This window comes from Corylus avellana, chromosome 9, assembly GCF_965113065.1.
Source record: "Corylus avellana chromosome 9, dhCorAvel1.hap1.2, whole genome shotgun sequence".
NCBI classification, from domain to species: Eukaryota; Viridiplantae; Streptophyta; class Magnoliopsida; order Fagales; family Betulaceae; genus Corylus; species Corylus avellana.
Genome location: NC_142498.1, coordinates 7,901,040 through 7,925,404, shown reverse-complemented (window position 1 = coordinate 7,925,404; position 24,365 = coordinate 7,901,040). Strand labels below are relative to the sequence as shown.

Genomic DNA, 24,365 nt, shown 5'->3' with positions numbered 1-24,365 from the left:
ATAAAAAAATATAAACAAATTATTAACACTAATCATTTCTCTTTTTGCTTACTCACAGAGTCACAAGAAATATTTAGCCACATTTTAAACCCCAAATTAGAGGGATTAATTTTGCATTTTTCTCTTAAAAAGAAAATCAAATTAGGTCAAAATCCAAGTTGGCAAGTTGAGCAGAAAATGACCGTACTCATATATATCTCTACAGCGTCCTTATGCCAAATCTGCGAGCTGAAAGAACACAACTGACACAAGCAATATATATATATACACATATTCATATATATATATATATATATATATATATATAATCATATGGTATATCTATATAAGTTATTGTGTTATTTAATCAATATATTATAATTAAATACTTTATTCTTAGAAAACGTATATCACATGATCTTAGATTTAAAATAGTATTAATATAGATTGTGAGATAATATGCTCATATAATTTAAGTATGAATGTATGACTATTAGATTGTGAGAAATTTAGAACTTAGAGTTTGAGCTTTATCATTAGATTAAAATTAAATGATTAATAATTAAGTAACTAATGTATTTTTTATAATTTATACATTATAATCACAATTTGTAGTAAGTAAAAACTTAACAATTTGAATTTAAATCATATATATGTCATGAATCGTGATCATAAAATATAAGTATATAAAAATTATTATTGACCCATATAATGATACAATCATATAAGTATATAAATATTTATATATAAGATACAATATATATTAATAATGACACTATATACTTGACTCGTGTTAAGCATTAACATTTTAACTACTAACTAAATAATACTATATGTAATATGATAATAGTGCTTAGTGTTTGCGAGTAATATGGGATAAGCTTTTAGTAAAACGAATCCAACCGTTAATATTTAAAATTTAATTATTTTTTCAAATCCAACTGTTGCAAATTAGAGAACCCAAATCATCTCTCCGTTCTCGACTCTCCTCCCACAGATCTCCCACATCCTCCTCGCCTCCCATCTCTCTGTTGCCGCTCGCACCACTCCCCCAGTGCCCCCAACAGCAACCACCACCACCACCGCAGCAACCACACACCTCGACGCCTGGCTGAAGCTGAACGGCTCGTGCCCGGTTTCGCCGCTGCCAACCCCGCTGTCCACGCCGCTCTCGGAGGTCGTTTCACTCTCGCAGTACGCCGCGGATCGGAGGCGGAAGAGGTGATAAGATTTGTTGGTTTTTCTTTTCTTTTTGGGTTTTTTTTTTTTTCTCCGTTTCTTCTTGGGTGGTGGGTGGTTTGGGGTTTTGCTGTTTGATGTGTTTGTTTGGTTGCCCAGAAAAATGTGTAAATATTTTTGGATAGATAGGTATTGGGGTTTCTTTTTTTTTAATGAATTAGGGTTTGTGTTTGATGAAATTAGAGCAAAAAAAGTATCTTCGTCTTATTAAACAGATGGTGTTGGTCTTTCACATAATATTGAATTCTAGGATTGAATCATTTTTGCCAAATGCATGTAGATATACATCCCAAAATTAATCGAGCTTGAGCTCGAGCTCGAGCTCGAACAGAGGTGATAAGATTTGTTGGTTTTTCTTTTCTTTTTTGGGTTTTTTTTTTTTTTTTTCTCCGTTTCTTCTTGGGTGGTGGGTGGTTTGGGGTTTTGCCGTTTGATGTGTTTGTTTGGTTGCCCAGAAAAATGTGTAAATATTTTTGGATAGATAGGTATTGGGGTTTCTGTTTTTTACTGAATTATGGTTTGTGTTTGATGAAATTAGAGCAGAAAAGTATCTTCGTCTTATTAAACAGATTGGTGTTGGTCTTTCACATAATATTGAATTCTAGGTATGAATCATTTTTGCCAAATACATATACATCCCAAAATTAATCGAGCTTGAGCTCGAGCTCGACCAAAATAGATGAGCTCGAGCTCGAACAGAGGTGATAAGATTTGTTGGTTTTTCTTTTCTTTTTTGGGTTTTTTTTTTCTCCGTTTCTTCTTGGGTGGTGGGTGGTTTGGGGTTTTGCCGTTTGATGTGTTTGTTTGGTTGCCCAGGAATGGTAGAGGAACTGAAACTTTTAGATTCAGATTTTCTATAGTTTGGTAGCTACAAGTAATTGGTCAGTAATGAAAGTTACGCTATTAGATTGTCCAAGATTTTTCTTCTTTGTTATTGAGATTAGAACAGCAGAAAATGTACAAATTAAGGTTTTCTTTATTTAACTTCTTATATTTTCTTGCACTTTCTTAGCAAGCAAACATTGGGTGTGGTAGAACATATAGATCATCTCACGTATTAATAGGATTTGAATCTTTCTGCGAACCAATGGAAGATATATCAGTTTTAATTTGAGTTACCCTTTTGTTTTGAAGCAGTAGGTAAAGTATATTAACTGTGGAAAAATGCCTTCGCAAAAGATTGAAACTGGTCACCAAGATGTGATCCACGATGTGGCAATGGATTACTATGGTAAGCGTCTTGCCACGGCCTCGTCAGACCATTCCATTAAGATAGTTGGGGTGAGCAATACAACCTCTCAGCCTCTTGCGACATTAACTGGCCACCAAGGACCTGTTTGGCAGGTAGTCTGGGCTCACCCGAAATTTGGGTCTTTGCTCGCTTCATGTTCTTATGACGGGCACGTGGTAATATGGAAGGAGGGTAATCCAAATGAGTGGACCCAAGCTCACGTCTTTGATGACCACAAGTCCTCTGTCAATTCTATTGCTTGGGCTCCTCATGAACTGGGTCTTTGTTTAGCATGTGGTTCCTCTGATGGGAATATCTCAGTTTTCACTGCAAGACCGGATGGTGGTTGGGACACCTCGAGGATTGACCAAGCTCATCCAGTTGGTGTCACTTCTGTTTCATGGGCTCCCTCAACTGCGCCTGGTGCTCTTGTTGGTTCTGGCTTGCTTGATCCTGTTCAGAAGCTCTGCTCAGGTGGTTGTGATAATACTGTGAAGGTGTGGAAGCTCTATAATGGGAGTTGGAAGATGGATTGCTTTCCAGCTCTTCAGATGCATACAGATTGGGTTCGTGATGTTGCTTGGGCACCCAACTTGGGACTTCCAAAATCTACAATTGCAAGTGCCTCACAGGATGGCAAAGTCATCATATGGACTGTGGTCAAGGAGGGGGATCAATGGGAAGGCAAGGTTTTGAATGATTTTAAGACTCCTGTCTGGAGGGTCTCCTGGTCACTGACGGGAAACATATTGGCTGTGGCTGACGGAAACCACAATGTGACATTGTGGAAGGAAGCAGTCGACGGGGAGTGGCAACAGGTTTCCACAGTTGAGCCTTAGCATCCATATTACTTTTGCCCTTGAAGTTCATTAAAGAAGGAGACGGACTCTTGAATTTGATATTATTTTTGCATTTTGACATGCTTGAAACACTTTTGAAGTTATATGAGTTACATAAGTTCTTATGTCATTTTAAACAAATACTGTATTCATTGTTGCTATTGTATATATTTTTTAGAGCACTATCACATGGAAGTTCCATTGGTTAAACAAAGTGAAATTTGATTTGCATATGGCATTCTCTGCTTTATCTTTTACAGTCTTATGCATGCTAAACCTTTTGTATAATTCATCTCCTCAAGAGTTTATAACACATAGCTCTTTGGGATCTTACAACTAATAGTTTACTTAAAGTAAAATAGTGATCTTATTCTTGTTTTGTTTCATTGGCTTTATAATTCCTCTTATGTTTAAGATATAAGAGAACGTGTGGAACTTTGATCTTAATGGTTGTCAGTGGGGAAATGAACTCTTCTTGACTTGGATTCATTGAGAGCAGAAGAACATGAGTTTACTTTTCTATCACGTAGCAAGAGACTAAATGTTCCCCCTTAATTTGTTCAATGATTTTTAATTCCCGTAACAACGTTGTTGATTGGTCTCTGGTTCAATGATTCATTCAACCCTCGTGTTTTTAGAGTATGAAACCAAGAAGAATTTTCAGTTCAAAGTTGAGGAAGACGTAGAGGGTTGAATGAAGGCGAAGAATTGACAAGAACAAAATGAGTAAGCCATCTCAGATGTTTCTTTTGAATATAGTGTAGCAAAAATTTTCTTTCCATTTTTTTTTTTTTTTTCGTATTATGTTTTCCAAAGGCGATAATATAGAAACTAAGGTTAGGTATTTTTTTATTATTATTTTATTTTTGTCTTTCGTATTTTGTCATCAAAACAAATACATTAAACAAACAATCCAAAACACTAAATACTTATAAAAACACAAATAGTATTCACGTATATGTCACATTATAATATTTTTTCAAACAAAAAACAAAAAAATACATTAAAAAACATGTACTAAGCCCTTGTTTGGAGAACTTTTTGAGAAGTGTTTTCGCTAAGGGTGTCAATGCAGGCGGTTTTTAACTGCCCGCTAACCGTTTAACCGCTTAACCGTATTAACCGCTAACCACCTAACCGTTATAACCTCCTAGCGATTAGTGGTTATTGGGTTTACCGTAACCGCTAACCGCCTTTTTATATAATATATTTTTATAATTATAATTTTAAAAATATTTATACATATAACATAATCACTTGATCATTAAATCACAATTTTTTTTAAAAAATAATTAAATCACAATTTGAGTATTAATATATTATCACTATAATTTATATGATTATATCACATGATCAATTGATCATCAAATCATTTGATTATATAATAACAAATTATACATATATAATATGACATAACTCATAAATATACCAATTCATACTAATACAACAATTAAATATCTACAGACTTATTTCTAATGTATATTATAAACTTATAAGTCTATATATGTTATAAGTGTATATAAGTCTACATATGCATATGAATAATATAAATGTATAACATCAATACTTAATCATATTATTCAATGGCAATCCAAATACTTTATTCAATACTTCAAGTGAATCATATTATTAATCAATGATAATATGATTCGTATAATATCAAATTAAATAATTGACATTGGATTAAACAATGACCAATGTGTTACTTATAAACACAATTTAAGTATTAATGTATTATTATTATATGTTGTGACAGTTGTCTGAATTCTGAACTTTTTTTTTACATGTTGTGTTGAATTTTTTATTTTTTATTTATTTTTTAATTTTTTATATATGTTGTTTTTTTTTAAAAAAAAAAAAAAAAAAAAAGTTAACCGGTTATGATTTAATATTTAAGGAAATTTTTTATAGTACAAGTAAATGTAAATTTTGGGTCAAATATTTTTGATTTTTCAATATGGGCTATTGTTATAGCAATTGGGCCCAAGAAGACGCTAAAAATACCAACAAAAAAAAAAAAAAAGAGGGTAAAAAAAAGCCTAAAAAAGCTCAAAAAGCTCTAAAGAAAGCTAAAAGGCCAAAAAAAAAGCCCAATTTTGAAAAAGTGGTTAGCGGGCGGTTATCTATTTCACTAACCGCTAACCGTTAACCGCTAAGCGGTTAGCAGTTGAGGTTAGTGAAATTTATTAACTGCTACGGCGGTTACGGTTAGCGGTTATTGCCAAAGTCCGCTAACCATAACTGCCTTGACACCCCTAATTTTCGCTTTTCAAACACTGAAAAAACTCAGACAATAGATACCAGATGAATACTCATGTGGCAACCGTAACCGTCTTGACACCCCTAGTTTTCGCTTTTCAAACATTGAAAAAACTTAGACAATAGATACCAAATGGATACTCATATGTGGCCCTTACCACTTACACACTTTTCAAAATGAATCCCAAAACACTTTCTAAAAAACATCTCACACCTTTATATAGGAATGTTTTGAAAACACCTGCTCATTTTTCAGGTGTGGAGGCTGCCTTGTTACATATAATTTTTTTTTTAAGTGGAGGCTGGCCTCCAAGGGTGGAAGCTACTGGATTTGTGTGGCGACCACCATGGGGGCTACTGATCTGCCTGGTGGCTGATTTGCTTAATGAAGCCAGCCTCCAATAGTTTAGGAAATTGACAAGTTTTTCTGAAAGGCATAAAAACTGAGTAGTGTGTTTGAAAAGGAAAAAATTGAGAAGCGTGTTCAAAAAATAGAAGAAACAAAACTTTTTTGTGGAACCCACAAACAACACTTTAAATGCACCCCTCGCCGAAAACACTTTTTAGTTCAGCGTTTTCAAGAACTCTTTTCAAAAACTTTATGAAACAGGCTCTAAATAGTTCCTTGTTATATGGGTTGGTAAATCTGAGAATTAAAGCATTTTTTTAGGCTTAGACTATCAGTAAACATTATAGACAAGAGATTCAAGGTTGAACACGCCTGATGGTGTTTTCCACCTTTGAAACATGAGGTTTTATGTTTGAAACTTCTAGGGAACCTACATTCTTAATCAAGTACTCTCAAAATCAATACCTTCCACACCATACGAGTTATGGATCAGTGAAAAGCCAAATTTGAATAATTTACGACCATGTGGTTCGACGAGTTGTGTTCATGATACTTCCCATAAGTATGGGAAGTTAGGCCCTAGAGGAAAGAAATGTGTCTTTATACGATACTCGGAACATTATAAGGGCTAAGTCATAAGTGCATCCCCCCCAATAGGATATTGGTAGGTTTGCTTCCGCCATCATTGACCTAACCATTTCTAGCAGAGTTCAATTTCTTCTTTCCGTCACACCATTTTGTTGTGATGTACGAGGCATCGTTAGCTACCTTTTAATTTCTTTTCCTTCACATAGCACTTTAAATTGCTCAGATAGATACTTGCGTCCATGGTCAGTTCTAAGAGCTTTGATGCTCTTGTCTAATTGGTTCTTAACCAAAATCATATAACGCCTAATGCAATTCAAAGCTTCAGACTTGTGGGAGATTAAATAGACATGACCATATCGCTTATAATCATCAATAAATGTAATGAAGTAAGAACCACCATGCCTTGCCCTCATATTCATTGGGCCACAAATGTCTGAGTGAATTAGTTGCAATGGGAAAGATGCCCTAGTGGCTTTTCCAAATGGTTTTCTTTTTGACTTTCGAATAAGACAATGTTCACATGTGGGCAATGACGTTTTAGCGAGTGGGTCTATAAGACCTTCTCTAGCCAATCTTTTCATTTTATCTTACCCTATATAGCCCAATCTAGCATGCCATAATATAGAATCATTATAAACATTATCACTAGAGGTCAACAAAGCAATTGTATTATCATAATATAAATTATTGATGTCCAAACCATAAAACCATGTGTATCTAAAAATATATTTACACCCATATTGTTAAAAGCAATGTCAAACCCTAATCTAAGCAATTGATTAACTGATAGCAGGTTTCGCTGAACTTCAAGAGCATACAAGACATTATGGAGTAACAAAGTGCACCCTTGTCGCAAATCTAGTTTGTAAGTATCAATGCCTATTACATCCACACTAGGATCCGTTCCCCATGATCTTTGGCTCCTCCACGTACCCTGTACGTTCTCTCGCTATATGTTTGGTTGTTGCTGACTCTACAATATCCACTTAGTACACTTGATAAACTTTGACTCACTTGCAATGTACCTATGCATTTACAACTTTGACTCATTTGCAATGTACCTATGCATTTACATGGTAAATACATAGTTAGACTTTATTCTATGCTTTACACAACTCAAACTTCACAAAGACACTTAGGCTGTGTTTGGCAAAGGAGTAGGCTGGACCGGACCTAAAATCCCAAAAAATTATTCTCGAAATCAATCTCAATATTTTTATTTTTATATCACATCAATCATTTTTTATTACTATTCAAATAAAAAAATTGCTACAAAAACAAAATTTTGCACTTTTTTATACAAAATTTTTGTACTTTTTTCTCTCACATCAATCAAATCTGCTATAGTTCCGGCGCACTTCCTCAAGTCCGCTTCTTTGCCAAACATAGCCTTAAACAACCCAAATATCTCATTCCACAAGGTAACCTATAGCGTTTTAGGGTTTTCTTTTTACTCCACTTATAGCACTAACCCAAAGATAATCTCTAGGATTAGACACTCAAAACACAAACTCAATTTTTAGACAAAAACTAAGGTCTTGAGTCTTACCTTAATCTTTGGTGAAATTCGAAGTTTTAAGCTACAAAAATTCAACATGATGCTCTGGGATGGTTTACAAGTCTTTTAAGTACAAAACCCCCAAACTATGAATCGCTTTTAATTATATGCTTTGGTGAATATATATTTTTAAGGTTACTTTCATTTATATATATATATCACAGCTTCTGGAATCGATTACTCAAACTTTATCCGATTACATAAAACAGTTGTACATGAAATTTTCTGAAAAAAAAAAAAAATCATTTTGTTTTAATTAAAATTTCTCAAATTTGAATCTGACTTGTATTTCTAAGTAGAAAATTTATATCAAATGAGAAAATGTCTTAAATACCAACCAAACTCAACACCTATTGGTCATCATTCTTTTCACATATATACAAATACAATACATCTAAAAATTCTACGTAATTATAATTTTCAAGAAACAGTTATACTTCATATTGGTAATTAATGCAAAGTTAAAACCTTTTCAATATTATGGTTATGAAAATCTAAATTAGGACTTGTCATTGTATCCGAATGTTAAAAATTATATTTTAATTTTATTTTATTTAACTTTATTGTCAGATTAAAAAAAATAAAAATAAAAAGCTAATGAAAGGAGTTATTCTCACATACAAAACTAGAAGTTTCAGAACAACATCTCTTAGGGTCTCTTGGGGAGTGCGATTTCAGTAAATGCGATTTTAAAAATTACATTTTTGAAATCGCTACTTTTTAAAATGGCATAGGCATTTGGTAAAACATGTTAAGAAATACTTTTTTTTATCAATTGAGTGTTTGGATAACATTAGCATATAATTGCAGTTTCATGACCAAATAGGTAAATATTGCGCCAAATATTGTTTTAAGCGAAATGGTAATTTTTGTTTAGATTTGCACATTTTCAAATAAGTACCTCCTAGTCAGCTTATAAAAATCGTGAATTTTTTCACGATTTTAAAATTTACGTTTTTAAAATAACAATCTCAAACACTTCAAAATTATGATTTGATTTAAAAACGCAAATTAATTTTTAATTACAGTGGAGAAATAATTTTTTCCTTTTCACTTTTTTTTTTTTTAAAAATATTTGTTCACTATAACTTTTTTTTTTTTTTTTTTTTTGAGAAATTGTTCACTATAACTAACCGTCGGGTTTATCATAATTTCTATGTCGCGCTTCGAAGTTGTCGAAAAGCACGAATATTGATGCGAGAGAGTAGAAGGGCGTCGTGATTTCCCAAAGCATTGGGGGAGAGAAGGTGGGCAAACTTGACAAAATCAAATAGAAAGAACGTCACCAAAAGCTCCGGAGAAAAATCCAGCCGCTTGCCATCGCTAGGGTTTTTGGGGTTCAGTGGAAGAAGGAAAGCACTCTGCACTCTCCCAAAACAGTAAGTTTTCCCCCAAAATTCTCTCTTCGATCGTCTGTTTTCAGTGCCCTTCTGCACTGGCATTGCTCTTCGTTCGCTGTTCTAGGGTTCGCCAAGGCGTTATTTGTTTTGAGGATAATTGTTCAAATCTTACGGGTGGTTCATTTTTCTTGGGGTTTACCATATTCATATTTTTTTGAACCATTTTGTGCCAGGCTTTGTGGATGTTTATTTTTTACTTTTTTATTTTCAACAGTTTTGCGGAAAAAATGTCCTCTTTTTTCACCTGGATTTGAAGATTTTCTTGGAAAATTTGTTTCCTGGATTTATCATTCACTTAAGGATATGGAAGTATGGTTCGCATTATAAATATTCTGGGCTTGTGTGATAATTTGTGGGTTTTGTATATTTCTCTATGAGGAGGTTTGCCTAGGAAATCAGGGTTTGTATTCGTTTCAATGGAATGAAGCTCCTCAGGAATTTTACCGAAGGAATACATTATTTTTATCTACTGCAAGGCGGTTTAAACTCACGGGAAATGCATGTTTTCTTTGTTCGAAAAATTTGATGCAGCAATGCTCTGCGGTCAAATTAGATTTTGAGGGGGTTTTTTGGTTTACTTTTGATGCTATGGTTATTATATCCCGGTTGGTGTCTTCCTCAAAATTTAAGCAATAGTTTATAATGTACGACAAATACCCATTTGTATAGGAGCTCTGTTTGTTTTGTTGGAATCTAGTACATTGAAAAACCTATGGATTAAAAGGGAGACAATTCAACGGTTCTTTTTTTAATGAATTCTGTGCAAATGAATTGTGAAGATTTAATTATTTTTGTGGGAGTTTAGATTTATTAACTCCTGGATAGAAATGATATTTCTATTCAAGTGATTTCTGATTTGGTTTTAGAGTTAAGCTGGAACAATTATGACTATTTGCATCTAGGTATTTGCATTTAGTTTATGTTTAATATTTTTGGTTTAATAGTTTGAATTTTTTTTGGAATGTAGTGTACTCCAAATGAAAGAATTTATTGCTTTCTCTCAGGTATTTTTATCACTCTTCTTGGAAAGAGGCCTGTTATAAGAGTATGGTGGAAGCAGACGGAGGCGAGGAGGACCTTGAATTTAAGTGGGGTATAAAGAAAGGAGTTGGTGGGAAAAAGAAAGATTTCCAGTTTTATCAATCTTTTACTTATGATGGTGTGGAGTATGAACTTTATGATTGTGTTTATTTGTGGGTTGATGGCGAACCTGAACCTCATATTGGTAAACTTGTAAAAATAATGGAGACTCCTGACAAGAAAAAGAGAGTGAAGGTTCTATGGTTTTTCCGCCCTTGCGAGGTGCTAAAGTATCCTGGGGTGGTTGTAGACACAGCCGAAGATGAATTATTTTTGGCATCTGGCGAAGGTGCAGGCCTTGCAAATATGAATCCTTTGGTAATTGAATTATGGAAAGATCTTAGCATTTATATCCCTTTTTCCTGTTTATCCGCTCTCTATTGCCTTTAGCACTTCTACGACATAGCTGGTTCTAGTGTTATTTTAGAAAAGGTTGGTTTCTATATTAATTGAAACTCTTCTTTCTTTATCGGAGAAGTTTTTGGGCAAGGTCTCGTATGTCTCTGCAGTTAATTTTTGTTTTTTCCGATGTGTCGTGACATTTCAATTAAATTAAAAACTATTTAAATTTTTAACATGTATTTATAATTTGACATTGGGTATGACAATGTATAGAAGCTAATGACATGAATATATATATATATATATATATATATATATATATATATATATATATATATATATAGTGCCTTGGAGGTGACTAGCATGTTACAGTTGAAGTGAATCAGCTATTACTAATTGTTTATACCATAAATCAGGAAGCAATTGCTGGAAAATGCAAGGTTGTTTGCACATCAAAGGACAGTAGAAATCCACAACCTTCATATGAAGAACTTCAAAAAGCTGACTTTATATTTTACCGTGCCTTTGACGTTAAGGACTTGAAAGTCCTGGATACAATAGAAGAAAAAGTAGCTGGGATTGAAGGTATAACTTTTTCTTTGTTTGCTTGCTTGCTTCTTTGTTTGCTATATAATTTTTTCTTTTAATTCCTTGACAGTCCTTGTAGTTTCAAATTAGTTGTTTGTTGTTCTATGGTTGAACCAACCTCTTATTTGTTCATTGGCTTGTATTTCTGCAGTTAAATGTTTGTTTAATAGACCAGGTCTTCAAAAGCCCGGTATTGTTCTGAATCTTGATTCAGACAAGAAAGGAGTTGGTGGAAATGCTGTAGCAAGTAATGAAACAGAGGTTCCTTCCAAGAGAAACCCATCTAAAGAGCACACAACTCTATTGACAAATGGAATTTCTGTTGATACTGTACGGAAAGAACATGCTGATTCAAATGCTTCATTGGTTAAACAGAGGGCTTCACTTAGAGAGAACCCTGCTTCTAGCGTAGGTGTAGAAATAGGTGAATTGCCTCTAAGTAACGATGAAATGGAGAATATCTTCACTGACCAGACCAAATCAAGGTCTAAAGTTACAAAAAATACAGGCTCAAAAGCTTTTCTTGATAAACAGAAATCTTCACTTAGAGAGCATCCTGCTTCTAGGATAGTTGTAGAGTCAGAAAGTTCTAAAACTAACAATAGACAGGATCCCAGTGACAATACTGCATCAAGGTCTGCAGATGATTCTGTCAAGCGCGAGGGTAAAGTTGGTAATATTCCTGTGAGACGGGGCACAATTGGTAAGGTAGTTTTGGAGGAGAAAGTAAAATCTGCTAAGGATTGTGTTGATCTGGAGGATAGGCCAGCTAAGAAGGCAAAATTTGATAGTTCTATTAAAGCATCTGATGAAAAGAATGAGAAGAATGCGCTGAAGTTAAGTGTTGGTTTGGATGGTAAAGATCCAAAGGCATTAGCAACTTTAACTACTTCTGAAGATGAACCCAGACTGGATTCTCAAGGGGCTGGAAAAAGCCCTTTTAAGGTGCCTGATGAGAAGACAAAACATTCTAATGGGAAGTTGTTTAAAGCATCTCCAAGACAGTTTCCAGATGTGGACAAAAAAATGGTTTACCAAATAATGGAAGTTACCCGAAGACCAGATGCAGTAAGTTGCATCACTTTCTCATGTAAAATATTTGTTTTAATAGGATCCTAGGATGGATAGATTCTATTTCCCTACTGGATGTTTTGATTGATAAGCTCTTTAGGAACCTATCACTTGAATCGTCTTCATCATATATAATTTATTTTTTTTCGTGTGCGCTTTCCTGTTCAGCAAATACATGGGTCTTGCCTATAGCGATTGAGTGCTTCAGGCAATATTATTTATGCCATTATAGTTTGTCTAGGGATGTGCTTATGGATGTCCTTTAAGTGCTTGCTTTGTTGTTCTTTACATGAAAGTTCTATTCAAGATGAGATCCAGTTCTTACAATTGTCATTTCCTACATTTTGGCAGGATAGAAGCAAATGGTTTAGGGGACTTGTAAGTTATTCTTTTTCCTTCAAATTGCTTGTTCTCAAATTTCATTTACTTAATAGTTTTGCTCATGAAGCTCAATAAATTTCATATTTGTTGTAGACATGTTGGTTTCATTGTCATAATTCCATATCTCTCTGACGTTGAGCAGAGAAACAGGATTTAGTAAGCATTAGAATCTGAAGCGGTGACATGGATGACCTTAATTAAATCTTGAGTGAGACAGTTTAGACTAATCTATGAATTTTCTAATACATCATCAGCCCTGGGAAGAAAGAATGAAAACTGCTAATGAGCAAGGAACACTAGTTCTTCTTCAAAATTTGGATCCAGTGTATACTTCGGCAGAAGTGGAGGTACCACTCATTCTGGAACTTTGGTTTTTTATAGGTTATATCTTCTTGGTACTGTAATCATAGGAAAAAGAAATATACACCTTCTAATGCAAGTCTCTTTCTTTGCAAGAGACTTCTTTCATTTCCTCGGTCATATATGTTTAAGCAAAATAAATTGTTGTGTTGTGTTTTTGTAGTTGTTCCGTCTTTTTAGTTAAGGTGGGCACGTCTTACATTGCTGCTGTTTTTCTTTTTCCTCCATTTTGAGAATGTGTTATCTTATCTCAATAATAGATTAAACTATTTACCAGGATATTGTTTGGCATGGCTTCAAGGAAAGTTGCACAGCAAAGATGATTCAGCGGACTTCAATTTCTAGCCCTCACTATGGTATGAAGAAAGATAATGACTGCTTTTGAAAGTTGTATTTTATGTTTTGATTTGAAACTGTTTTTGATATGATAGAAAGTTGAGAATTGTTTTCGATAGGGTACACATTTGAAAAGCATTTTCTATGGAGTCCACAGAAGAAAATTGTTTGGTAAACTTTTTGGAAAGTGCTCTGTGTTTTCAAAGAAACAAACACCGGATGTATTTATTTTGAGAAAAAAACATGGTTATCTTTTCAGGTGTGGAGGTTGACTTTTTACGTATGAAAAAAGAGAGGTGGCCATGCACAGCCACCCCAAAGGAAGAGAAGAGGTGGTTGCATGGTCAGCCTTGATGGAGGAGAGGGGGTGGTTGTGCGGCCACATCTGAACTGATGGTGTGGTCTCACGACCCTTTGTCCTATTGGGGTGGTCACGTAGCCACCTTTGATGTGATGGAGTTGCCGTGCGGCCACTTCTATCCAGCTGGGATGGCTGCGCGGCTAAATGGTTGGGGTGGCTGCGCGGCCACTCCTATATGGTTGGGGTGCTACTCCTATTTGGTTGGGATGGCTGTGCGGCTGAGCCTAGAAAAAGTTAGCCTACCCCTACAAAAAAATTAAGAACCTGTTTTCTCAATTTTTTTTTTAATCGAGTGTTCTAAAAATTGTGTTGTGTTATGTTTTTGGAAAAGTATTTTGTGTTTTGAAAAGTGAATTGTTTTGTTAAATGTTTTCAAATAATTTTTTCTTTTAACAATTTTGAAAAGTTTAATAGACATAGCCAACAAATGAAATGACATTGTCAGATTGTCTATAACTCAATCATGATATGGTAGTTTGTTGGGGTTGTAGGTCAAGCTTTTGTTATATTCAAAACAAGGGAAGCGGCAGAGACGGTTGTTAGAAGGTTAGATGAGGGCTGCCTATTACTATCAAATGGGAGGTACTTATGTAACTCCAATGAATCATTAATGCCTTATATCAACTAATTGGTGTCAACAACAAGACTCCTCCTTTTCCATATTCCTTTGTCACAAGATGTTTTTGTGAAGCATGAAGTAAACATCTCTTGTATTGGTATCAATCCTATTATTATTATTTTTTAATTTCTTCTATGACCTCCCTTGATGAGAACTTAATGAATTTTAGAAGTGCCACTGTTAAAGTATTGATTAAGTAATTAAATTTACCTCTTCCTATCAGCTTAAGCTTTTTGGATATGTGGTAGTTTAACATGGTATCAGAGTCAAAGGTCCTGAGATCGAATATTAACTCCAACAAATCACCCCCCATTTAAATAAAATATTCCATGCGTTGGACCTCACCTATTAAAAATGGAGTTTAAGCCTAGACGTGAGTGAGAGTGTTAAAGTATTGATTAAGTGATTAAATTTACCTCTTCCTATCAGCTTAAGCTTTTGGGACAAGTGGTAATTTAACACCTATGGCTAACTTTACGTGCGACTACTTTGGTAAACTTACCATCTCCTCAATGACCAATGTCTATCTTCAAGGATAGCATTGGGCCTGAATCTCTGAGTGGAGATAATAATGTCGTGGGGGGAGGAGGTAGTTCTTTTGGTGGTACTCCCCGTTTGGTGGTAGTTTCTCTGGTCTTGTTTCTGGCAACCTCATATCATCTTGTGATGAATGCACTTCTTGGCCTGCTAGCCTTTATCATTGTGGCATGGTTGCTTTTTATGTTTCCCCATCTATAGGCCACCTTGCTATTGACATTCATGGATATGATATTAGTTTATCATCTAGTATTTGGTATCCGTGTAATATGCTGAAAATTATAAATGTGGATTATCTTGTTGCTGATCAACATGGATATGATATTATCTCATTCACCTAGTATTTGGTACTTCTTGTTGCAAAGACCTAGAGTGACCTCTAGACCGCCTTTTAGGGAGTAGCTCTACAAGAAATAAAGGGGGTTAGAAGGGCTCACTAATGGAATTCGGTGAGGCCACTACGACGCCCAAGTTAGCAGAGGTATGAAACGAGGTAATTTAATAGTGTTTGGCTAAGGATTGGATTGCATACCTGATTGGTGTTTTCGGGCTCTTTATATTAGTTGGTGTCCCTTTAGGGTTTTGAGGGGCTCCTGCCAAAAGTTGGTTTCTTGACGTGGAGATTCCCTTAATTCCTTAGAGGGGTCGTCACGATGTGGGTGTTTAGTTAGCTGAGTTGATAGAGGGGGGATTGTCTATTTGATGGCATCCTTTTGGTGAGGGTGCGCTCCGATTTTGATGGTTAGTTGGGCTTATGGACCATCGGTATGGTGATCTGTCGGGACCTCAAGGACTAGTTGCTTTGCCTTGCTGCGAGTCAGTTGGGCCTTTTGAGGGTTGGGCTTTTCAAGGGGGTGTTTGGCGTTTTCAAGAGTTTTTATAAGGGAGTTTTGGATGTTCTGCCCTCTTCTCTGTTGCTTATTATTTTGCAATTTCTCCTTCTTTTTGGTGTTCTCACCACGTATATCTTTCTTTCTCTTCGTTCTGGTCATTGGTTGCTATTTTTAGCACCACACTGTTTCTTAGAGTAATTTTCTTGTTTTCATATATTGTGATGGTCGTTTATTAGTTGTAATTGCTCAAACACTTGCTCAGTTCGTTGAGGTTTCTTCACATGATTGGTTTTGTTGGTGTGTGGTATTCACATTCCACTCCCAAACGCTTGGCAGATCTTTGACGGACTTTTTGCATGCGGGACACACTTGAATTGCGAGCTCTACTAAGATTGAAGGGGCCATGGTGGCTAATGACTCCTTGAAAATATGCCTTAGTGAGGATCACTTCAAGGCGGGCCTCTGCCTTCTTTTCCCATGCACTGCCAGGGAGGTGCTAGCGAGGCTTAACCTGGCTCCTGTTTAGTTGCACCGACATGATCACTTCAAGGTGGGCCTCTGCCTTCTTTTCCCACGCACTGCCAGGGAGGTGCTAGCGAGGCTTAACCTGGCTATTGTTTAGCATATATATGATGCTATATGCTAATTGCATTATGGCCGAAACTTTCAAGAATGTTGGCCACCCTCAGTTGATGGCTGACAAATTCTTATGTCCATTTCCCATCGCTGCAATGGGGGATCGTGTGGTTTTCACTCGCGATACAAGCGAAAACTTGTCAACATCTCCAAGGATTAGTCGAGCTTGAAGCATTGGGAGACAAATTTTCATGTCTTGTTAGGGCTAGGAATGCTTCATTGAAGATATTGTTGACTGTGCCGCTTAGGTTCCTGTCAACTGGCATTGGGGCATTATGCCGAATGTCCTTGCCTTTTTGCTGATGCCCGACGACGAGTAGAGTAGGCTCTTGGATGGGCAAAAGAGAGAAGTTAAAAGAAACAACTGGACTAATCCCAATTGGGTCTTACCATTGTGGCACTTGGAGTAGTCATTATCGTATTGTGGTTTTGACGAGTCCACGGAGGAAGAGAAGGCCTTGTGGGAACGCAGGGCTGGAGAGACAGTGGGTAAGCCTTTCTTTTATGGCACAACCAATGCTTTACCCTGTCGGTTTGCTTGAGTCGCAGACAGGCTAGGAAGCATGCCGGGAAGAGAAAGCTACCCGTGGATGGAGCATTGATGACTAGGGAGGTAGGCATACATTCCACCCTTCGTAGGGTGCATTGATGGTTGGGAAGGCAAGTAGGTCTTCAATTTGCCCTTAAAAGAGGGTGTCGACATCTCGGCCGAGGGAGGTTAGGGGGTAGTTACCCCAACAAAGAAGAGACAAAGGAGCCGATAGGGCCTTTGTAAACCGGACACTTAATGAGGTGCCCATGGTAAAATCCACCAGGTTTGCCACTCGTCTCAAGGCCAAACCGGTTGTGGTTCTGTCAAATGAGGAAAGTGCCAACAACTGCAAACCTCATATGAGGAGAGTGGGGGCGGCATATAGACCTCTTCTAAGACCTCCTAGGGGGGCTTGTCGGGGGTTGGATTTTGAAGATCTGAGCATCTGAAAAGAGGTATAGGAATCGAATTGTGAGGTAGAACGTAGCTATTCTATCTTAGGGAATGACATGCCATCACTGTTCAAAGAGTTAAGCTTGTCAGAGCTTCCCTGTGAAGTGGTTCCTTTGACCACTGAGCCATTCAACAGGTTGGCTAGTTGTTCCTTTGAATCAAAACCATCTGTGGAAGAACGGGTAGACTCGTTGGAGGATAGTGATGGGTTGGATTAAGGTTCACCAAGGAGTCTTGAGGATACGAGAGGTCGAAGGTCGCCTGTTTGAGTACCAATAATGAGGCCCGGTGCCTTAGACAAAGTCGGGCTCTCGGTTGATGAGCATTTTGTAAGGGCCACCAACCTTTTTCAGAGTTGGCGAGTGTTGAGGTGACAACTAATTATGTTAGGCAGTGCCATAATGTTCGTATTGTTGGGAATCGAAGGGCACACTATCTTCTCCTAAGGTTGATACCTATTGATCTAGCATGAGTTTCGAGGACAACTTTTCGAATTTCAAAAATGTTTGGTGGGGGATGCTTTTTTGATTTGCGTGCCTTGCATATATAAAAAGCGGGTCCTGAACATTCCTCTTTTTTTTTTTCTTTTTTCTTTTAGGGGCTTAAAATTTTTAGTAAAAAAAAATTATTTATGTAATTTTGTTTTCTTTCCTTCTCTCCTGTAGTTAGTTTGAGGCGGTGGTAAGCTTGGAAGACCTTTGTCTAGTTTTCTTCATTGCCTATAGCTGATAGTGATGTTCGATCCTCTGGCTTAGACAATTGTTTCACAAGGTGGTGAGTAGAGTTCTACAGTTGATGTGGTGGCTTATTTTTGCGGGGGCACTTGGTGATCAAAGACTGTTGAGGGCTCTGTCAAAAATTAAGGGAGAGCTAGGTGTTGATGACAAGGTTTGTATCTTAGAGGACCCCTTGCTGGCTGGCCTTCAGTTTCCTATTTTGGCTTGGTTTGGGAGGTTGATTCCATACTTTATTTGGCTCCTTGGTGGTCTTCGAGGAAGCTCCCTCATAAAGGTTGATTCCATACGCACCCCCCAGTCATTGACTGAGTTTTTCTCGGTTAAAATGTGCAAGATAATACTTGGGGGATTCCAAGTCTCCCTGTTTCAATGTAAGGAGATATGTTGCTAATCTCCCTTGTTGATGGCCTCCTACATACTGAGTTTAAAACTGCCTCTGGAGTCACTGGGAAGGCCCTACACCTGATTTGATACGACCCTCCCCTCAAGGCCATAAGGGTTTTACATGTTTCAACATGGTTTGCCAGGTCTTTGGATTCTTCTTTTGGGTCAATTACTGGTACCTTAAATTTCTTTGGAAAGGGGAGCTCCATGACCGCCTTTGTTAATGGGAGGTCAGTTTCTCGAAACTCCTTGTCGTTGAAAGTGGAGGAGTTGTGGCCTTACAAGTGCTTCACCAAAGTGTCATACTTAGCTTGTAGATCTCTAATGCATGCATTCATTTGAGGGCCCTCAGATTGATCTTCAGCCACCCTGGATTGACGTACTGTCGGCTCAATCTTGGCATTGCCTACTTCCTCCCCATCGGCTTCTTGGTCATTGTTGTGAGGAGGCCATTCACCATGGAAGGGCTTTTCACGGTGGTTGTCTTGTGAATGGTGAAGTGGTGGGATTGTGTTTTTGGTTGCTAGGTTTTTGAGTGGGGAGGTTTCGTGGTGGTGTCTTAACTCTGGATCATGGGTTAGATTGCGGTTTGTTGAACAAGAAAATTCATGCTCCGGGCAAGATGGGCTAATTGATCTTAAAGGGAGGTGAATTGTTGTTGGTACAAACCAGCAAATGGACTCATATGATGCGAAGAGGAAAATGATCGTGGGCTTGTTTGGGAGTCATTCTGGGGATTGATCTGTTGATCTCCAATTGGGTTTACTAGTGGTGGGAAAGAGAAGGAATGGGAGTTTGTTTGGGAAGAAACCAGTGGATTCCTAGAAGAATTGCCTGCTATTTCAGCAAAGGCAGAGGTTTTGGTGTTCAACTAGTGACTCCCTCAACCTGGTTAACGACATGAAGCCTTTTGTTGTCGAAATTTGAAATTCACAATAAAGGAAAGTTGGAATTCCCACCGTCGGCACCAACTGTTGGTGCAGAACCCACAATGACCTGCGGACCGCCTTTTAGGATGGAGCTCTACAAGAAAGAATGGAGCTTAGAAGGGCTCATTGGTGTAATCCGGTGAGGCCACTTCGTCGCCCATACTAATCATCCAAGGGAATTGGAGGGCTACTGGAGGGTTTAGATACAAGCAGTTACTAGCAGGCCCTAAAAAACCTTTGTGGCAAGCTCAAGGGCATTCACCTCAAATTCCCAAGGATTGATTTGTACACTAATTATCTAAGGGAATTAGGGAGCTACTGGGGGGCCTAGATACTAACATACCTTAAGAGGGCCTAACCCTCAAAAGTCTCAGTTGACTCCCAGCAAGGCAAAGGACAGCTAGAGGGCCCAGCGGATCACCAAATCGACGGCTCATGAGCTCAGTTAATCGTCAAAATGTGGGCACACCCTCACCAAAAGGATGCAATTAGATAGACAATCCCCCCTTGGCCAACTTAGCTAACTAAACGCTCATGCCATGATTACCCCTCTAACGAATTGAGGGGAGAATCTCCACTTTAGGAAACCAACTTTTGGCAGGAAGCCCCTCAAATCCCTATAGGTACACCGACCTATATAAGGAGCTCAGGAGCGACTATTAGGTATGCAATCCAACCTTTAGCCAAACAGTGTTAGAATTCTCTCTTTTCATACCTTTGCTAAGTTGAGCATTGGAGTGGCCTCACCGGATTCCACCGATGAGCCCTTTTAATCCCCTTTCTTGTAGAACTCTTGCTTGGAAGGCAGTCCTGAGGTCATTGTGGGTTCTTGCACAAACAATACCTGTGTAATTGTTGAAATTCTTGCAGTGGGATTGGCCCTCCAAAACATGTTGGAATTTGAACCTTTTGCTCCGTGAGTTGACTCATAGCTTTTAGCTTATACTTAGCATTTTGTTCAACTAAGCTAAGTTATAAAAGAAATAACGGAAAAAAAGAAGAAGAAGAAATTCAAGGTTGTCTCCTTTTCTGTGGGGATTCATTTTAGTTAGCTCATCGTTATCAGGTCTTCTACAACCTTTATTTAGGGCTGTGCACCAACTCTGTCGGAGTTGGAAACTACTCTTCTGGCTTCTGTCGCTGCCAGAGTTGGGAGAGTTGGAAATTTTTTGACTCCACCTCCAATGGTGGTGATTTTGGTTTGACCCCGCCACTGAAATTTTGGAGTTGTAGTAAGTCGGAATTGTCATAAATGGTCTTCGAAGATGAAGAATAATGAATATGAACTTGTTTTTGACTGAATGACTCCTAATGAAGACGATGAAGAATAGATCTTTCTCTTCGAAGACGAACAGAGTCTTCATCTTTGAGGAAAATCTGTTCTTCTATGGTGGTGATACTAAAAATGGAGAACAAAGGCGACAAGGAGAACAGTGATATTAAGGGGAAAATGTGCTTTCTGAGAGATTGAGAGAGGAGATCAGACACTGAGATTTTGAGTGGCTAAGAGAGAAGATTCAGATTGAGGTGAGATAGAAGGCAAAGGTGCATCGACTGTGTGTATATATAGATATTCAAATAATGTCTTTTTGTCTTGGAAAAAAAATCTTATTATAACAATCAAAAGAACATCGTTTTTATTATTTGTTAAAAAAAAAAGGTTGGGTTGGATATCTTAGACTTTCCGTTGCTGAATCTGGCTTTTGTTGGAAATCGAACTTAAATCTGATCCAGCCTCTGCCCTGTTGGAAGTCGACATGGGTGGGTCAGAACTGGTTTGGCGTCAGGTCAGAGGTTGGAATACCGGAAATTTGCATGTTGCTATTTTTATTCACCTTTCCATTGTGCTCATATTTCCACTTGAATTTGATCTCACTAGCCCGTTTTCTGTGAACCGGTCCTTTTTTTTTTTTTTTTTACCTTGGGCCTTTGAAATTAATTTCTTGATTTCAGAATATGGATTTCAATAGAATTATTACTGGCTTTGGTTTTTCTAATGAAAAATCATTAGCTTGCGTGGAATTTGAGGATCATTTTCTCATCATTGAAGGACATGTCAGCTCTAGCTAGCCATCTGTGCTATTTGCGAAATGGATGAAACCTTGTTCTTTTTTAATCGACTGTGTGGCCTGTATGTTACGTCTGCTAATTTTCTACTTATCAGGAAAAAAAAAAAGGGGGGTGGGGGATGAACATTGGTCTTCCAAGATAAAGTAGTTCAAGTCTAGATGACATTAGGTTATTCCACTCAATGTTAGTCAAGTGTCTTAAATTTGTAAATTACTATTATACAACTAGGAGGCAAGGCTAGCCTCCCTGAGTCTTGCTCTATCAAGTCTCTCAATATTGTATCTGAAACTATAGCTTTTTATGCATAGAGAATGCTTGCTCATTGATTTCCATTCTCATTACCTTCTCAATAATTTGCAGGCCTCTCGTTGGAAGTATTGGAACTCCTTGCTTCCCAGAAAAGAAACCAACTTTTTTTGGCCATTATGTTATTGATAAAGTTAGACATCAGATGGCTCGGGGAATGGTGCAACTTTTACTCTCTCTCTCTCTCTCTCACACACACACACACAACTTTGACTCTGAGGTTCCATTCTCTGTTGCATTGCCCCTTATTTATGTGTTTGGGTGGTTTTATTGCTCAGAGAGAAGCTGTATCTACTTCACATTGTTCTCAGTCTAACACAATTGAATATGAGATGGCCATGGAATGGTGCTTACTGCAAGAAAGATCAGAACTCTCATGGAAAAAGTTATATAAGGTCTCAACTGATCTATAATTCTCCAATTTTAGTAATGTATTGGAGTTTGCATTCGGCAGTATATACTATTTCCTTTGTTGTTCTTTAACTGGGTATGTTGTATTTCTTTAGCGACAAGGGGAGGAGTTGAAAAAACTTAACTGCAGCTTCAAGTCCAAATGGCGCTAGTGGCTTTCTGCACGTCCTCTTCCTGGTAAGCACTTCCAACACAAAAAAGGACCTTTCTTCCGAACATCTTAAAAGTTTCTGTAATTGTTCCTTACTTGGATTTATTGGCTCTTGTTCTTCTGTACAGTACCTCCGTTTTTTGTTAATGCATTCTGAATCTCCTCTTCCTGAGGCACCGCAAACAATGGCCTTTGTGTTCATGCCTTGATGGTTACCAGATGCATCAAACCAGAGGGTTCCTACGGTCTGACTAGTATATATCAGTAATTATTTCCACCCTTTTCCTTCTTTCAAACTTTGATCCCTTTTGAGTTGCGTATTTATCCTCATCATTCATCAGCTCCTCGAGGATTAAAAAAAAAAAAAAAAAATTGATCACAGCTTAGCCATTTGGTGTAATTTAACATGGTGAAAGCTCTGCCTGTTTTTATTTTTTATTTTTGGCAGGAAGAAGATGGAGTAGATATAAATGAAGCAGGTTTCCTGTTTATCAGGATTCAGGCAAATTTTGAGCGTATGTAAATATTATAGTTGAGGGTCGTTCTGGCTTGTTGGGAATTTGAAGAGCGTTTTTGAAGCCAGCTGGTTCACCACTTTCTATACTATGTGCATCATGGACAGTGTAAAATGATCATATCTTAGCAATTGTATAAATACGTTCGGCAATCAGGTTTACTGCATTACTTCTTATTGCACTTTACCATACTGCCCTCACACCACCCATTACCAGCCGCCTCCATTTTTCACGAATGAAAATATGGGTCAACTTTTTAGGAGTAATTCTAAATACTCGGTGTTCATCTCACTCTCATCCTACTGGACTGATGTAGCAATGCTTATTGGCTCTTGGATTTTTATGCATTTTTTTAATGAAGCTTGATTCAAGCTTGGGCCGTTGAGCACTATTACATCGGTCTAGTGAAATGAGAGTTGAGAATGGGTTTTCATTTCTTTATCGGACAACAAGAGCCGTTTTCTTGTTTATTTATTTTATATCATATTATTTATTTCATTTTGGCTTTTGGTCTTATGTAGCAACCGTGTTCTAATCAAATTGCGTGGGTTTAATTTTGATATATATAGGTCACTACAAAAAAAAGGCCATTTTTTCACGTGGCAAACAGTATTATTTTTTTGCCACGTCAGTATATGCTGACGTGCCACTTTTGGCACGTCAACAAATTATTTGCTGACGTGTTAAAAGTTGCATGTCAACATTTACTGACGTGTTGTATTTCCTGACGTGTCATACTTGATACGTCAGTAAATTTGAACCCAATTTAATTTGACATCATTTAAAATTAATAACTAATTGATTAATTATTTACTGACGTGTCAAATACTGACACGTCAGTAAATTTGAACCCAATTTAATTTGACATCATTTAAAAATTAATAACTAATTGATTAATTATTTACTGACGTGTCAAATACTGACATGTCAGTAAATAATGACGGGTTATACTGACACGTCAGTAAATTTTTGACGTGTCAGTATACCACGTCAACAGTTAGTGACGCGTCAAAGTGACACGTCATTAACTATTGACGTGTCACTTTAGCACGTCACTAACTATAATATATATTTACATTTTATATATATAAGTAATATATAATATATATGATCCCAACATTATCAGGTTAATTTAATATTGTACAATATGATCGATCCTAATTAACATTCAATAAAATTAATTTTTAAAAAACAAACACCAGTACTTTAATTATGAGATACCAAATTTGGTATCTCATTAATTAAAATAATTAAAGTAACAATATTGGTGATCGATGATATTAAAGTTTTG

General features: G+C 37.0%; 1 protein-coding gene and 1 pseudogene across 5 annotated transcripts; both read left to right on the top strand.

Moving 5' to 3' along the window:
• The first annotated feature begins 1,109 nt into the window (after positions 1-1,109).
• On the top strand, positions 1,110-3,519 carry LOC132189993 (protein transport protein SEC13 homolog B pseudogene; annotated as a pseudogene). Its single transcript, XR_015913067.1, has 2 exons — positions 1,110-1,200; positions 2,356-3,519. The product of XR_015913067.1 is annotated as a protein transport protein SEC13 homolog B pseudogene (transcript).
• Positions 3,520-9,215: 5,696 nt separating this feature from the next.
• Positions 9,216-23,240, top strand: LOC132189992 (protein ANTI-SILENCING 1). Of its 4 annotated transcripts, XM_088519374.1 has the most exons (13): positions 9,216-9,421; positions 10,447-10,840; positions 11,281-11,449; positions 11,604-12,520; positions 12,875-12,901; positions 13,159-13,251; positions 13,542-13,620; positions 14,453-14,543; positions 22,052-22,157; positions 22,276-22,392; positions 22,504-22,585; positions 22,688-22,823; positions 23,008-23,240. In XM_088519374.1, the coding sequence occupies exons 2-11, from the start codon at positions 10,490-10,492 to the stop codon at positions 22,558-22,560; spliced, it is 2,007 nt and encodes a 668-aa protein (XP_088375500.1). In that variant the 5' UTR covers positions 9,216-9,421; positions 10,447-10,489; the 3' UTR covers positions 22,561-22,585; positions 22,688-22,823; positions 23,008-23,240. The 4 variants fall into 4 exon arrangements, with proteins under 4 accessions (XP_088375500.1, XP_088375501.1, XP_088375502.1 ...); XM_088519375.1 differs by lacking the exons at positions 14,453-14,543; positions 22,504-22,585; positions 22,688-22,823; positions 23,008-23,240 and having other exon boundaries at positions 22,276-22,367; XM_088519376.1 differs by lacking the exons at positions 14,453-14,543; positions 22,052-22,157; positions 22,276-22,392; ... (1 more) ...; positions 22,688-22,823; positions 23,008-23,240 and adding exons at positions 13,720-13,771; positions 13,860-14,435.
• The last annotated feature ends 1,125 nt before the right edge of the window (positions 23,241-24,365 follow it).